General features: G+C 47.4%; 1 protein-coding gene across 2 annotated transcripts in view; it reads right to left on the bottom strand.

The window, feature by feature from the left end:
* PKNOX1 (PBX/knotted 1 homeobox 1) overlaps positions 1-15,250 on the bottom strand; it is a 336,998-nt gene that overhangs the window by 309,647 nt on the left and 12,101 nt on the right. For both annotated transcript variants that reach the window (XM_088463372.1, XM_088463374.1), the window contains exon 2: positions 5,773-5,873. In XM_088463372.1, coding sequence (XP_088319498.1) covers positions 5,773-5,823 — 51 coding nt within the window. In that variant the 5' untranslated portion in view covers positions 5,824-5,873. The remainder of the gene's footprint in view (positions 1-5,772; positions 5,874-15,250) is intronic.

The raw sequence follows: 15,250 nt of genomic DNA, 5'->3' as shown, positions 1-15,250 counted from the left end.
TGTTCCTCTCAACCAATCATGATTCCTCAGAAAATATAATTTAACCACATCTTACATTTCAAAGGAGTCACACAATTTCCTCCTTTCTAATCTACCATCCAAACCTAAACATAAACTGGTTTATCATACATTATACTGTCTCCTAAAATGTTGATATAACATTTCACAGGAAATAGTAAATGACATTCATCCTTCCCAATGGAAGTATCTATCAGTTTGGCATTTCCAACCTTAACACATTCAGTGACCTCCAATAGGGGCTTCTTAAAACAAACAAATTGTCTTTTCAAAGAAAGTTCTGTAACTGAAGGGTTTGGCCATATGACACTATTCACACAGAAACCTTCCAGCCAAGCCTTTCTATCATCAGACCTCCTGCTAGGGAATGACAATTAGCATCTAGTTTCCTGCAGACACAGAGGCTGGTCATGTCATATACAAAAAGTGCATTTAAACCCATTTTACATTTAAAATCATACATTTTAAATACATTCCCATTTCATGCCTATGCATATACCATTTTAAATAAGTTTTTATGTTTAAACACTCGGCGCCTAGCGCAGAGTACACATTTACAATGGGCGCCTAGCGTCTTTTGTCCGTTTAAAAATGGCGCCGCAGCACGGGAGTTAACCCCTTCAGTGCCGCGGCCGCCTTTATACACGTGGGGCCGGTCTCCGGCCACACTTACATTCTATAGGGAAATAGAAGTAAATTCTAAGTGTCTAGTGAGCTGTATGACCCAGTCAATCAAACAGTTGTATGAGTATGTAAGAATACATGTACATTTTGTTAGAACTGTGTAGAGAGTTTTAATGAGGCAGAATGATCTACGCAGGTTATGTGGGTGATTCTGGAATATGATATTATGGCTGAAGGTGAGTTTTTCAGTGAACACTCTACACTCTACCCTCCTGTGCTCTACGCTCCTGTGCTCTACCCTCCTGTGCTCTACCCTCCTGTGCTCTACCCTCCTGTGCTCTACCCTCCTGTGCTCTACCCTCCTGTGCTCTACGCTCCTGTGCTCTAACCTCCTGTGCTCTACCCTCCTGTGCTCTACCCTCCTGTGATCTACCCTCCTGTGATCTACCCTCCTGTGATCTACCCTCCTGTGCTCTACCCTCCTGTGCTCTACCCTCCTGTGCTCCTCCTTACTTTAGTTTCATCTACTTCTTACTCACCACTAGGACACCTAACACTTTGTTGCTTATGCTCTGTTACTTATCTGGGTGTTATGGTCACTAATATAGCAATATATATTATCCATGTCCTGTATTGTATTGTTCTGTAAGTCACTTGTCTACAACTTGTTTGTGTACTATGTAAGGCGCTGCGGAACATTTAATAAATGATAATAATAATAATAACACTTGAAGGTTTGGAGGAAAGATGAAAGTCTTATTGTGCGAGGGAGGTAATTCCACAGAGTGCGTGCATACAGCCGGGAATGGGCGCAGGTAATGAGGGCGTGCATACAGCCGGGAATGGGCGCGGGTAATGAGTGCGTGCATACAGCCGGGAATGGGCTCAGGTAATGAGTGCGTGCATACAGCCGGGAATGGGCGCAGGTAATGAGTGCGTGCATACAGCCGGGAATGGGCTCAGGTAATGAGTGCGTGCATACAGCCGGGAATGGGCGCAGGTAATGAGTGTGTGCATACAGCCGGGAATGGGCGCAGGTAATGAGTGCGTGCATACAGCCGGGAATGGGAGCAGGTAATGAGTGTGTGCATATGGCCGGGAATGGGCGCAGGTAATGAGTGTGTGCATACGGCCGGGAATGGGCGCAGGTAATGAGTGTGTGCATACAGCCGGGAATGGGCGCAGGTAATGAGTGTGTGCATACAGCCGGGAATGGGAGCAGGTAATGAGTGTGTGCATACAGCCGGGAATGGGAGCAGGTAATGAGTGCGTTCATACAGCCGGGAATGGGCGCAGGTAATGAGTGCGTGCATACAGCCGGGAATGGGCGCAGGTAATGAGTGCGTGCATACAGCCGGGAATGGGCGCAGGTAATGAGTGCGTGCATACAGCCGGGAATGGGCGCAGGTAATGAGTGCGTGCATACAGCCGGGAATGGGCGCAGGTAATGAGTGCGTGCATACAGCCGGGAATGGGCGCAGGTAATGAGTGTGTACATACAGCCAGTAGGGGGCACCAGCACATGTCCTGGGCTTACTATATTCAGGTGCTTACACTGTATCAGTGCTTACATATTACATTATACAGTGACACTTTCTAGAAAGTAGGGACAATGGCCCTCATTCAGAGCCGCTCGTTAGCGGCAGTACGCTCGTTCCGAGCGATGTTTGCACATCTGCGCATGCGTACGCTTTTTAGTACGCATGCGCGAACCAGTCAGTGCGGCCGAAAATCGTTTGTACGCTATATAGCGAGTGCCTGCTATTTTGAGTGACAGAATGAGGCGTATGTGGGTGGTAACAGGGGAAGGTGCTTGAAAATGGGGAGTGGAGATCCGAACGCAGGCGTGCTTAAAGGTCAAAACGGGCGTTTTATGGGTGTGTATATTTAAAACAGCAGCGTCAATGACCACGTCACTGGGTTATTTTATAGCCAGAACTGCTCGCAAATTTGTGGTAGCAAACACCAACCACAAGAATAGCGAGCAGTTCATACGCTGGTCGATGTACTCGATTAATCTAATAAACAGCGGACATGACGTATGGTGCGAGCGGCCAGGGGGCGTTTTTAACAAATAAACGAGCGTATGTTTTGCTCGTTCGTTCAGGCTTAGAGGTGTGAACAGACTGCAATGTGCGTACGGATCATTTGAATAGCCACCCCTTGTTTTTAAACGAACGACCGCAAATAGCGAACGGCTCTGAATGAGGGCCAATGATCACTATCACAAAAGTAGATCCTTTTAATCTTATGCCTGCTTACACATACTATTCTTCTAGCCATGTATGAAGGATGATTTGTAAACCCCAGTATTGCCCTATGAGGAGGGAGCGTCCCCTGCCTGTGCAGTACGTGTGACCCCAGTATTGCCCTATGAGGAAGGAGCGCCCCCTGCCTGTGCAGTGCCTGTGACCCCAGTATTGCCCTATGAGGAGGGAGCGCCCCCTGCCTGTGCAGTACGTGTGACCCCAGTATTGCCCTATGAGGAGGGAGTGCCCCCTGCCTGTGCAGTACGTGTGACCCCAGTATTGCCCTATGAGGAGGGAGCGCCCCCTGCCTGTGCAGTACGTGTGACCCCAGTATTGCCCCATGAGGAGGGAGCGCCCCCTGCCTGTGCAGTACGTGTGACGCCAGTATTGCCCTATGAGGAGGGAGCGCCCCCTGCCTGTGCAGTACGTGTGACCCCAGTATTGCCCTATGAGGAGGGAGCGCCCCCTGCATGTGCAGTACGTGTGACCCCAGTATTGCCCCATGAGGAGGGAGCGCCCCCTGCCTGTGCAGTACGTGTGACCCCAGTATTGCCCTATGAGGAGGGAGCGCCCCCTGCCTGTGCAGTACGTGTGACCCCAGTATTGCCCCATGAGGAGGGAGCGCCCCCTACATGTGCAGTACGTGTGACCCCAGTATTGCCCCATGAGGAGGGAGCGCCCCCTGCCTGTGCAGTACGTGTGACCCCAGTATTGCCCCATGAGGAGGGAGTGCCCCCTGCCTGTGCAGTACGTGTGACCCCAGTATTGCCCCATGAGGAGGGAGCGCCCCCTGCCTGTGCAGTACGTGTGGCCCCAGTATTGCCCCATGAGGAGGGAGCGCCCCCTGCCTGTGCAGTACGTGTGACCCCAGTATTGCCCTATGAGGAGGGAGCGCCCCCTGCCTGTGCAGTACGTGTGACCCCAGTATTGCCCTATGAGGGAGCGCCCCCTGCCTGTGCAGTACGTGTGACCCCAGTATTGCCCCATGAGGAGGGAGCGCCCCCTGCCTGTGCAGTACGTGTGACCCCAGTATTGCCCCATGAGGAGGGAGCGCCCCCTGCCTGTGCAGTACGTGTGACCCCAGTATTGCCCCATAAGGAGGGAGCGCCCCCTGCCTGTGCAGTACGTGTGACCCCAGTATTGCCCCATGAGGAGGGAGCGCCCCCTGCCTGTGCAGTACGTGTGACCCCAGTATTGCCCCATGAGGAGGGAGCGCCCCCTGCCTGTGCAGTACGTGTGGCCCCAGTATTGCCCCATGAGGAGGGAGCGCCCCCTGCCTGTGCAGTACGTGTGACCCCAGTATTGCCCCATGAGAAGGGAGCGCCCCCTGCCTGTGCAGTACGTGTGACCCCAGTATTGCCCTATGAGGAGGGAGCGCCCCCTGCCTGTGCAGTACGTGTGACCCCAGTATTGCCCTATGAGGAGGGAGCGCCCCCTGCCTGTGCAGTACGTGTGACCCCAGTATTGCCCCATGAGGAGGGAGCGCCCCCTGCCTGTGCAGTACGTGTGACCCCAGTATTGCCCCATGAGGAGGGAGCGCCCCCTGCCTGTGCAGTACGTGTGACCCCAGTATTGCCCCATGAGGAGGGAGCGCCCCCTGCCTGTGCAGTACGTGTGACCCCATTATTGCCCCATGAGGAGGGAGCTCCCCCTGCCTGTGCAGTACGTGTGACCCCAGTATTACCCTATGAGGAGGGAGCGCCCCCTGCCTGTGCAGTACGTGTGACCCCAGTATTGCCCTATGAGGGAGCGCCCCCTGCCAGTGCAGTATGTGTGACCCCAGTATTGCCCTATGAGGAGGGAGTGCCCCCTGCCTGTGCAGTACGTGTGACCCCAGTATTGCCCCATGAGGAGGGAGCGCCCCCTGCCTGTACAGTAAGTGTGACCCCAGTATTGCCCTATGAGGAGGGAGCGCCCCCTGCCTGTGCAGTACGTGTGACCCCATTATTGCCCCATGAGGAGGGAGCGCCCCCTGCCTGTGCAGTACGTGTGACCCCAGTATTGCCCCATGAGGAGGGAGCGCCCCCTGCCTGTGCAGTACGTGTGACCCCAGTATTGCCCTATGAGGAGGGAGCGCCCCCTGCCTGTGCAGTACGTGTCACCCCAGTATTGCCCCATGAGAAGGGAGCGCCCCCTGCCTGTGCAGTACGTGGGACCCCCAGTATTGCCCTATGAGGAGGGAGCGCCCCCTGCCTGTGCAGTACGTGTGACGCCAGTATTGCCCCATGAGGAGGGAGCACCCCCTGCCTGTACAGTACGTGTAACCCCAGTATTGCCGCATGAGAAGGGAGCGCCCCCTGCCTGAGCAGTACCTGTAACCCCAGTATTGCCGCATGAGAAGGGAGCGCCCCCTGCCTGAGCAGTACGTGTGACCCCAGTATTGCCCTATGAGGAGGGAGCGCCCCCTGCCTGTGCAGTACGTGTGATGCCAGTATTGCCCCATGAGGAGGGAGCGCCCCCTGCCTGTGCAGTACGTGTGACCCCAGTATTGCCCTATGAGGAGGGAGCGCCCCCTGCCTGTGCAGTACGTGTGACCCCAGTATTGCCCCATGAGGAGGGAGCACCCCCTGCCTGTGCAGTACGTGTGACCCCAGTATTGCCCCATGAGGAGGGAGCGCCCCCTGCCTGTGCAGTACGTGTGACCCCAGTATTGCCCTATGAGGAGGGAGCGCCCCCTGCCTGTGCAGTACGTGTGACCCCAGTATTGCCCCATGAGGAGGGAGCGCCCCCTGCCTGTGCAGTACCTGTGACCCCAGTAATGCCCCATGAGAAGGGAGCGCCCCCTGCCTGTGCAGTACCTGTGACCCCAGTAATGCCCCATGAGAAGGGAGCGCCCCCTGCCTGTGCAGTACCTGTGACCCCAGTGATAAGACAGTTATACCTGCTGCTCCTCTGAGTAGTTCTCCATGCCCAGGGGCTCGGGGGACATCATACTGAGGTGTGTAAGGAGCTCATGTTACAGGGAAACCTCTGTACATTGACCTGTGGAGGAAACACATTAATGTCACAAGACACCTCCAAGATGCGACATGAAGCAGAGAAAGAGGCATCTAGGGAAACGCTAATTTACTGCAAGGAACATGTACAGAGCAATGCAGAGCCTGCACGGAGCACACGGATTTATTATCTATTATATATATGTATAGAGCAATGCAGAGCCTGCACGGAGCACATGGATTTATTATCTATTATATATGTACAGAGCAATGCAGAGCATCCACGGAGCACACGGATTTATTATCTATTGTATATATGTACAGAGCAATGCAGAGCCTGCACGGAGCACATGGATTTATTATCTATTATATATATGTACAGAGAAATGCAGAGCCTGCACGGAGCACATGGATTTATTATCTATTATATATATGTACAGAGCAATGCAGAGCCTGCACGGAGCACATGGATTTATTATCTATTGTATATGTACAGAGCAATGCAGAGCATGCACGGAGCACACGGATTTATTATCTATTGTATATATGTACAGAGCAATGCAGAGTCTGCACGGAGCACATGGATTTATTATCTATTATATATATGTACAGAGAAATGCAGAGCCTGCACGGAGCACATGGATTTATTATCTATTATATATATGTACAGAGCAATGCAGAGCCTGCACGGAGCACATGGATTTATTATCTATTGTATATATGTACAGAGCAATGCAGAGCCTGCACAGAGCACACAGATTTATTATCTTATATATATGTACAGAGCAATGCAGAGCCTGCACGGAGCACATGGATTTATTATCTATTGTATATATGTACAGAGCAATGCAGAGCCTGCACAGAGCACACAGATTTATTATCTTATATATATGTACAGAGCAATGCAGATCCTGCACGGAGCACATGGATTTATTATCTATTATATACAGTATATGTACAGAGCAATGCAGAGCCTGCACGTAGCACACGGATTTATTATCTATTATATACAGTATATGTACAGAGCAATGCAGAGCCTGCACGGAGCACACGGATTTATTATCTATTATATATATGTACAGAGCAATGCAGAGTCTGCACGGAGCACACAGATTTATTATCTATTATATATATGTACAGAGCAATGCAGAGCCTGCACGGAGCACACAGATTTATTATCTATTATATATATGTGCAGAGCATGCACGGAGCACACAGATTTATTATCTATTATATATATATGTACAGAGCAATGCAGAGCCTGCACGGAGCACACAGATTTATTATCTATTATATATATATGTACAGAGCAATGCAGAGCCTGCACGGAGCACACAGATTTATTATCTATTATATACATTATATGTACAGAGCAATGCAAAGCCTGCACAGAGCACATGGATTTATTATCTATTGTATATATGTACAGAGCAATGCAGAGCCTGCACGGAGCACACAGATTTATTATCTATTATATACAGTATATGTACAGAGCAATGCAGAGCCTGCACGGAGCACATGGATTTATTATCTATTATATATATGTACAGAGCAATGCAGAGCCTGCACGGAGCACACGGATTTATTATCTATTATATACATTATATGTACAGAGCAATGCAAAGCCTGCACAGAGCACATGGATTTATTATCTATTGTATATATGTACAGAGCAATGCAGAGCCTGCACGGAGCACACAGATTTATTATCTAGTATATATGTACAGAGTAATGCAGAGCCTGCACGGAGCACACGGATTTATTATCTATTATATACACTATATGTACAGAGCAATGCAGAGCCTGCACGGAGCACATGGATTTATTATCTATTGTATATATGTACAGAGCAATGCAGAGCCTGCATGGAGCACATGGATTTATTATCTATTGTATATATGTACAGAGCAATGCAGAGCGTGCACGGAGCACATGGATTTATTATCTATTATATATATGTACAGAGCAATGCAGAGCCTGCACGGAGCACACGGATTTATTATCTATTATATATATGTACAGAGCAATGCAGAGCCTGCACGGAGCACACAGATTTATTATCTATTATATATATGTACAGAGCAATGCAGAGCCTGCACAGAGCACACGGATTTATTATCTATTGTATATATGTACAGAGCAATGCAGAGCATGCACGGAGCACACAGATTTATTATCTATTGTATATATGTACAGAGCAATGCAGAGCCTGCACGGAGCACACGGATTTATTATCTATTGTATATATGTACAGAGCAATGCAGAGCCTGCACGGAGCACACGGATTTATTATCTATTATATATATGTACAGAGCAATGCAGAGCCTGCACGGAGCACACGGATTTATTATCTATTATATATATGTATAGAGCAATGCAGAGCATGCACGGAGCACACGGATTTATTATCTATTATATATATGTACAGAGCAATGCAGAGCCTACACGGAGCACATGGATTTATTATCTATTATATATATGTACAGAGCAATGCAGAGCCTGCACGGAGGACACGGATTTATTATCTATTATATACAGTATATGTACAGAGCAATGCAGAGCATGCACGGAGCACATGGATTTATCTATTATATATATGTACAGAGCAATGCAGAGCCTGCACAGAGCACACAGATTTATTATCTATTATATATATGTACAGAGCAATGCAGAGCCTGCACGGAGCACACGGATTTATTATCTATTATATATATGTACAGAGCAATGCAGAGCCTGCACGTAGGACACAGATTTATTATCTATTATATATGTACAGAGTAATGCAGAGCACGGAGCACACGGATTTATTATCTATTATATATATATACAGAGCAATGCAGATCCTGCACGGAGCACATGGATTTATTATCTATTATATATATATATATATGTACAGAGCAATGCAGAGCCTGCACGGAGCACATGGATTTATTATCTATTATATATATATGTACAGAGCAATGCAGAGCCTGCACGGAGCACATGGATTTATTATCTGTTATTTATAAATCGCCCCCATATGAGGAAGCAGCAGCACAGAATAATAATCACCCCACACTATACACCACAGTATACACCACACACTATACACCACACTATACACCACACACTATACACCACACTATACACCAAACACTATACACCACACACTATACACCACACACTATACACCACACACTATACACCACACTATACACCAAACACTAAACACCACACTATACACCACACACTATACACCACACTATACACCACACACTATACACCACAATATACACCACACACTATACACCACACTATACACCACACACTATACACCACACACTATACACCACACTATACACCAAACACTATACACCACACTATACACCAAACACTATACACCACACTATACACCACACACTATACACCACACACTATACACCACAGTATACACCACACTATACACCACACACTATACACCACACTATACACCACACACTATACACCAAACACTATACACCACACTATACACCAAACACTATACACCACACTATACACCACACACTATACACCACACTATACACCACACACTATACACCACAATATACACCACACACTATATACCACACTATACAGCACACACTATACATCACTCACTATACACCGCACATTATGCACCGCACACTATACACCACACTATACATCACACTATATACACCACACACTATATATCACACACTATACACCACACTATACAGCACACACATTATACACCGCACACATTATACACCACACACTATACACCACACTATACATCACACTATACACCGCACATTATACACCGCACATTATACACCACACTATATATCACACACTATACAGCACACAGTATACACCGCACATTATACACCACACACTATACACCACACTATATATCACACACTATATATCACACACTATACACCACACACATTATACACCACACACTATACATCACACACTATACACCACACACATTATACACCACACACTATACACCGCACATTATACACCACACTATACACCACACACTATACACCACACTATACACCAAACACTATACACCACACTATACACCAAACACTAAACACCACACTATACACCACACACTATACACCACACTATACACCACACACTATACACCACAATATACACCACACACTATATACCACACTATACATCACACACTATACACCGCACATTATGCACCGCACACATTATACACCACACACTATACACCACACTATACATCACACTATATACACCACACACTATATATCACACACTATACACCACACTATACAGCACACACATTATACACCACACACTATACACCGCACACATTATACACCACACACTATACACCACACTATACATCACACTATACACCGCACATTATACACCACACACTATACACCACACTATATATCACACACTATACAGCACACAGTATACACCGCACATTATACACCACACACTATACACCACACTATATATCACACACTATACACCACACACATTATACACCACACACTATACACCACACACATTATACACCACACACTATACACCGCACATTATACACCACACTATATATCACACACTATACACCACACTATACAGCACACAGTATACACCGCACATTATACACCACACACTATACACCACACACTATACAGCACACAGTATACACCGCACATTATACACCACACACTATACACCACACTATATATAACACACTATACACCACACACATTATACACCACACACTATACACCGCACATTATACACCACACTATACATCACACACTATACACCACACACATTATACACCACACACTATACACCACACTATATATCACACTATACACCGCACATTATACACCACACTATATATCACACTATACACCGCACATTATACACCACACTATATATCACACACTATACACCACACAAACTAGGGTTCATCAGCAGCTAATAAACCTACCAGCACATTGCTGGGCTGTAAGAGGAAATGCACACAGACACTGGAAAGAACACACAAACTCCACACTAGCATCGGGGGGGTGTACAAACTCCATGCGGACATGTGGAGAACGTACAATCTTCACTCATTTGGGAGAATGTGCAAACACATGGAGAGAGAACATACAAATCCAACACATACATGTAGTGATCGCGCTGAGTGACAAAATATGTGGGACCCAGGGACCTGACTATTTCTAGGTCCCATCAGACCTCTCCATGCCACCACACATACCCCTGGAATGCCCACCTGATACCCCCAACAGCATCAGAAAAGGGTGACATTTAATAGATCAACAAAATGTCAACATATGGTGTTTTTTATTATTTTTAGGGTTAAGGTTAGGTGTAAGGTTAGGTGTTAGGGTTAGATGTAAGGTTAGGTGTTAGGGTTAAGGTTAGCTGTAAGGTTAGGTGTTAGGGTTAGCTGTAAGGTTAGGTGTTAAGGTTAGGTGTTAGGGTTAGGTGTTAGGGTTAGCTGTAAGGTTAGGTGTAAGGTTAGCTGTAAGGTTAGCTGTAAGGTTAGGTGTTAGGGTTAGGTGTAAGGTTAGGTGTAAGGTTAGGTGTAAGGTTAGGTGTTAGGGTTAGGTGTAAGGTTAGGTGTTAGGGTTAGGTGTTAGGGTTAGGTGTTAGGGTTAGGTGTTAGGGTTAGGTGTAAGGTTAGGTGTAAGGTTAGGTGTTAGGGTTAGGTGTTAGGGTTAGCTGTAAGGTTAGGTGTTAGGGTTAGCTGTAAGGTTAGGTGTTAGGGTTAGGTGTTAGGGTTAGCTGTAAGGTTAGGTGTTAGGGTTAGGTCTAAGGTTAGGTGTAAGGTTAGCTGTAAGGTTAGGTGTTAGGGTTAGGTATAAGGTTAGGTGTAAGGTTAGGTGTTAGGGTTAGCTGTAAGGTTAGGTGTTAGGGTTAGCTGTAAGGTTAGGTGTTAGGGTTAGCTGTAAGGTTAGGTGTAAGGTTAGGTGTTAGGGTTAGCTGTAAGGTTAGGTGTTAGGGTTAGCTGTAAGGTTAGGTGTAAGGTTAGGTGTTAGGGTTAGATGTAAGGTTAGGTGTTAGGGTTAAGGTTAGGTGTTAGGGTTAGGTGTTAGGGTTAGCTGTAAGGTTAGGTGTTAGGGTTAGCTGTAAGGTTAGGTGTTAGGGTTAGCTGTAAGGTTAGGTGTAAGGTTAGGTGTTAGGGTTAGATGTAAGGTTAGGTGTAAGGTTAGGTGTTAGGGTTAGGTGTAAGGTTAGGTGTAAGGTTAGGTGTAAGGTTAGGTGTAAGGTTAGGTGTTAGGGTTAGATGTAAGGTTAGGTGTAAGGTTAGGTGTTAGGGTTAGGTGTAAGGTTAGGTGTAAGGTTAGGTGTTAGGGGTAGCTGTAAGGTTAGGTGTTAGGGTTAGCTGTAAGGTTAGGTGTAAGGTTAGGTGTTAGGGGTAGCTGTAAGGTTAGGTGTTAGGGTTAGCTGTAAGGTTAGGTGTAAGGTTAGGTGTTAGGGGTAGCTGTAAGGTTAGGTGTTAGGGTTAGCTGTAAGGTTAGGTGTTAGGGTTAGGTGTAAGGTTAGGTGTAAGGTTAAGGATAATTATCTCTCATTACCAAGGTATGACGTGCTGTGCGGTCAGTGATGATCTTCTGCATACCACTGATGTAACACAAGGCTATCTGACCTACTGCCACCTTCCTGCCAGGGATCTGGATTGGGAGGGGTTGGATGCTGTCGGCTGGTCTCGTCGGTGGGGCCAGTTGAAACCCCCTTGAGTGGGTGGCAAACAGTCTCTCTGAATTCCAGCTTTGGGTTTTCTTTTCTCTTTTTTCACTCCCTTGTAGATGGTTTTTTTGAAGTATTTTGTTTTATTTATGGAAAGGTTTGCATACATCTGCCTGTAGGTGTTGGTGATGGGTAATATAGTTTAGGGTTTGATGTATGATTTAGATAGTTTCCTTTTACTTGAGGTGGTTTCTAAATCCTTGTTTAGTTTTCCCTTGCAGGTGGTGGATTGTATATAGGTAGTAGGGTAGATAAGTGTTTGTATTAGTATAGGAAAAATATAATATGAAGTGATATTATATATTTTTTTTGCCTTTTTTTATTAAGTTTTTGATTTTATGTAATTATTTATTTACATTTTATGTATTTATTATTATTATACTTGTTGCAAGTTTTAATAAAACGAAGCATGACCTTCCTGCCAGCCTATACCAGTCTGCCCATTCCCCTGTGCCCCCTCTCATTACCAAGGTATGACGTGCTGTGCGGTCAGTGATGCTCTTCTGCATACCACTGATGTAACACACGGCTATCTACTGCCACCTTCCTGCCAGCCTATACCAGTCTGCCCATTCCCCTGTGCCCCCTCTCATTACCAAGGTATGACGTGCTGAGCGGGCAGTGATGCTCTTCTGCATACCACTGATATAACACACGGCTATCTACTGCCACCTTCCTGCCAGCCTATACCAGTCTGCCCATTCTCCTGTGCCCTCTCTCATTACCAAGGTATGACGTGCTGTGCGGTCAGTGATCTTCTGCATACCACTGATGTAACACACGGCTATCTGACCTACTGCCACCTTCCTGCCAGCCTATACCAGTCTGCCCATTCTCCTGTGCCCTCTCTCATTACCAAGGTATGACGTGCTGTACGGTCAGTGATGATCTTCTGCATACCACTGATGTAACACACGGCTATCTGACCTACTGCCACCTTCCTGCCAGCCTATACCAGTCAGCCCATTCCCCTGTGACCTCTCATTACCAAGGTATGACGTGCTGTGCGGTCAGTGATGCTCTTCTGCATACCACTGATGTAACACACGGCTATCTGACCTACTGCCACCTTCCTGCCAGCCTATACCAATCTGCCCATTCCCCTGTGCCCCCTCTCATTACCAAGGTATGACATGCTGTGCGATCAGTGATGCTCTTCTGCATACCACTGATGTAACACACGGCTATCTGACCTACTGCCACCTTCCTGCCAGCCTATACCAGTCTGCCCATTCTCCTGTGCCCTCTCTCATTACCAAGGTATGACGTGCTGTGCGGTCAGCGATGCTCTTCTGCATACCACTGATGTAACACACGGCTATCTGACCTACTGCCACCTTCCTGCCAGCCTATACCAGTCTGCCTATTCCCTGTGCCCTCTCTCATTACCAAGGTATGACGTGCTGTTCGGTCAGTGATGCTCTTCTGCATACCACTGATGTAACACATCGCTATCTGACCTACTGCCACCTTCCTGCCAGCCTATACCAGTCTGCCCATTCCCCTGTGCCCCCTCTCATTACCAAGGTATGACGTGCTGTGCGGTCAGTGATGCTCTTCTGCATACCACTGATGTAACACACGGCTATCTGACCTACTGCCACCTTCCTGCCAGCCTATACCAGTCTGCCCATTCCCCTGTGCCCCCTCTCATTACCAAGGTATGACGTGCTGTGCGGTCAGCGATGCTCTTCTACATACCACTGATGTAACACACGGCTATCTGACCTACTGCCACCTTCCTGCCAGCCTATACCAGTCTGCCCATTCCCCTGTGCCCTCTCTCATTACCAAGGTATGACGTGCTGTGCGGTCAGTGATGCTCTTCTGCATACCACTGATGTAACACACGGCTATCTGACGTACTGCAACCTTCCTGCCAGCCTATACCAGTCTGCCCATTCCCCTGTGCCTCCTCTCATTACCAAGGTATGACATGCTGTGCGGTCAGTGATGATCTTCTGCATACCACTGATGTAACACACGGCTATCTGACCTACTGCCACCTTCCTGCCAGCCTATACCAGTCTGCCCATTCCCCTGTGCCTCCTCTCATTACCAAGGTATGACGTGCTGTGCGGTCAGTGATGATCTTCTGCATACCACTGATGTAACACACGGCTATCTGACCTACTGCCACCTTCCTGCCAGCCTATACTAGTCTGCCCATTCTCTTGTGCCCTCTCTCATTACCAAGGTAAGATGTGCTGTGCGGTCAGTGATGCTCTTCTGCATACCACTGATGTAACACACGGCTATCTGACCTACTGCCACCTTCCTGCCAGCCTATACCAGTCTGCCCATTCCCCTGTGCCCTCTCATTACCAAGGTATGACGTGCTGTGCGGTCAGTGATGCTCTTCTGCATACCACTGATGTAACACACGGCTATCTGACCTACTGCCACCTTCCTGCCAGCCTATACCAGTCTGCCCATTCCCCTGTGCCCTCTCTCATTACCAAGGTATGACGTGTTGTGCGGTCAGTGATGCTCTTCTGCATACCACTGATGTAACACACGGCTATCTGACCTACTGCCACCTTCCTGCCAGCCTATACCAGTCTGCCCATTCCCCTGTGCCCTCTCTCATTACCAAGGTATGACGTGCTGTGCGGTCAGTGATGCTCTTCTGCATACCACTGATGTAAC

Source organism: Taudactylus pleione, unplaced genomic scaffold, assembly GCF_031769625.1.
Source record: "Taudactylus pleione unplaced genomic scaffold, aTauple2 ptg001351l, whole genome shotgun sequence".
NCBI classification, from domain to species: Eukaryota; Metazoa; Chordata; class Amphibia; order Anura; family Myobatrachidae; genus Taudactylus; species Taudactylus pleione.
This window is presented reverse-complemented; position numbering and strand designations above follow the sequence as displayed.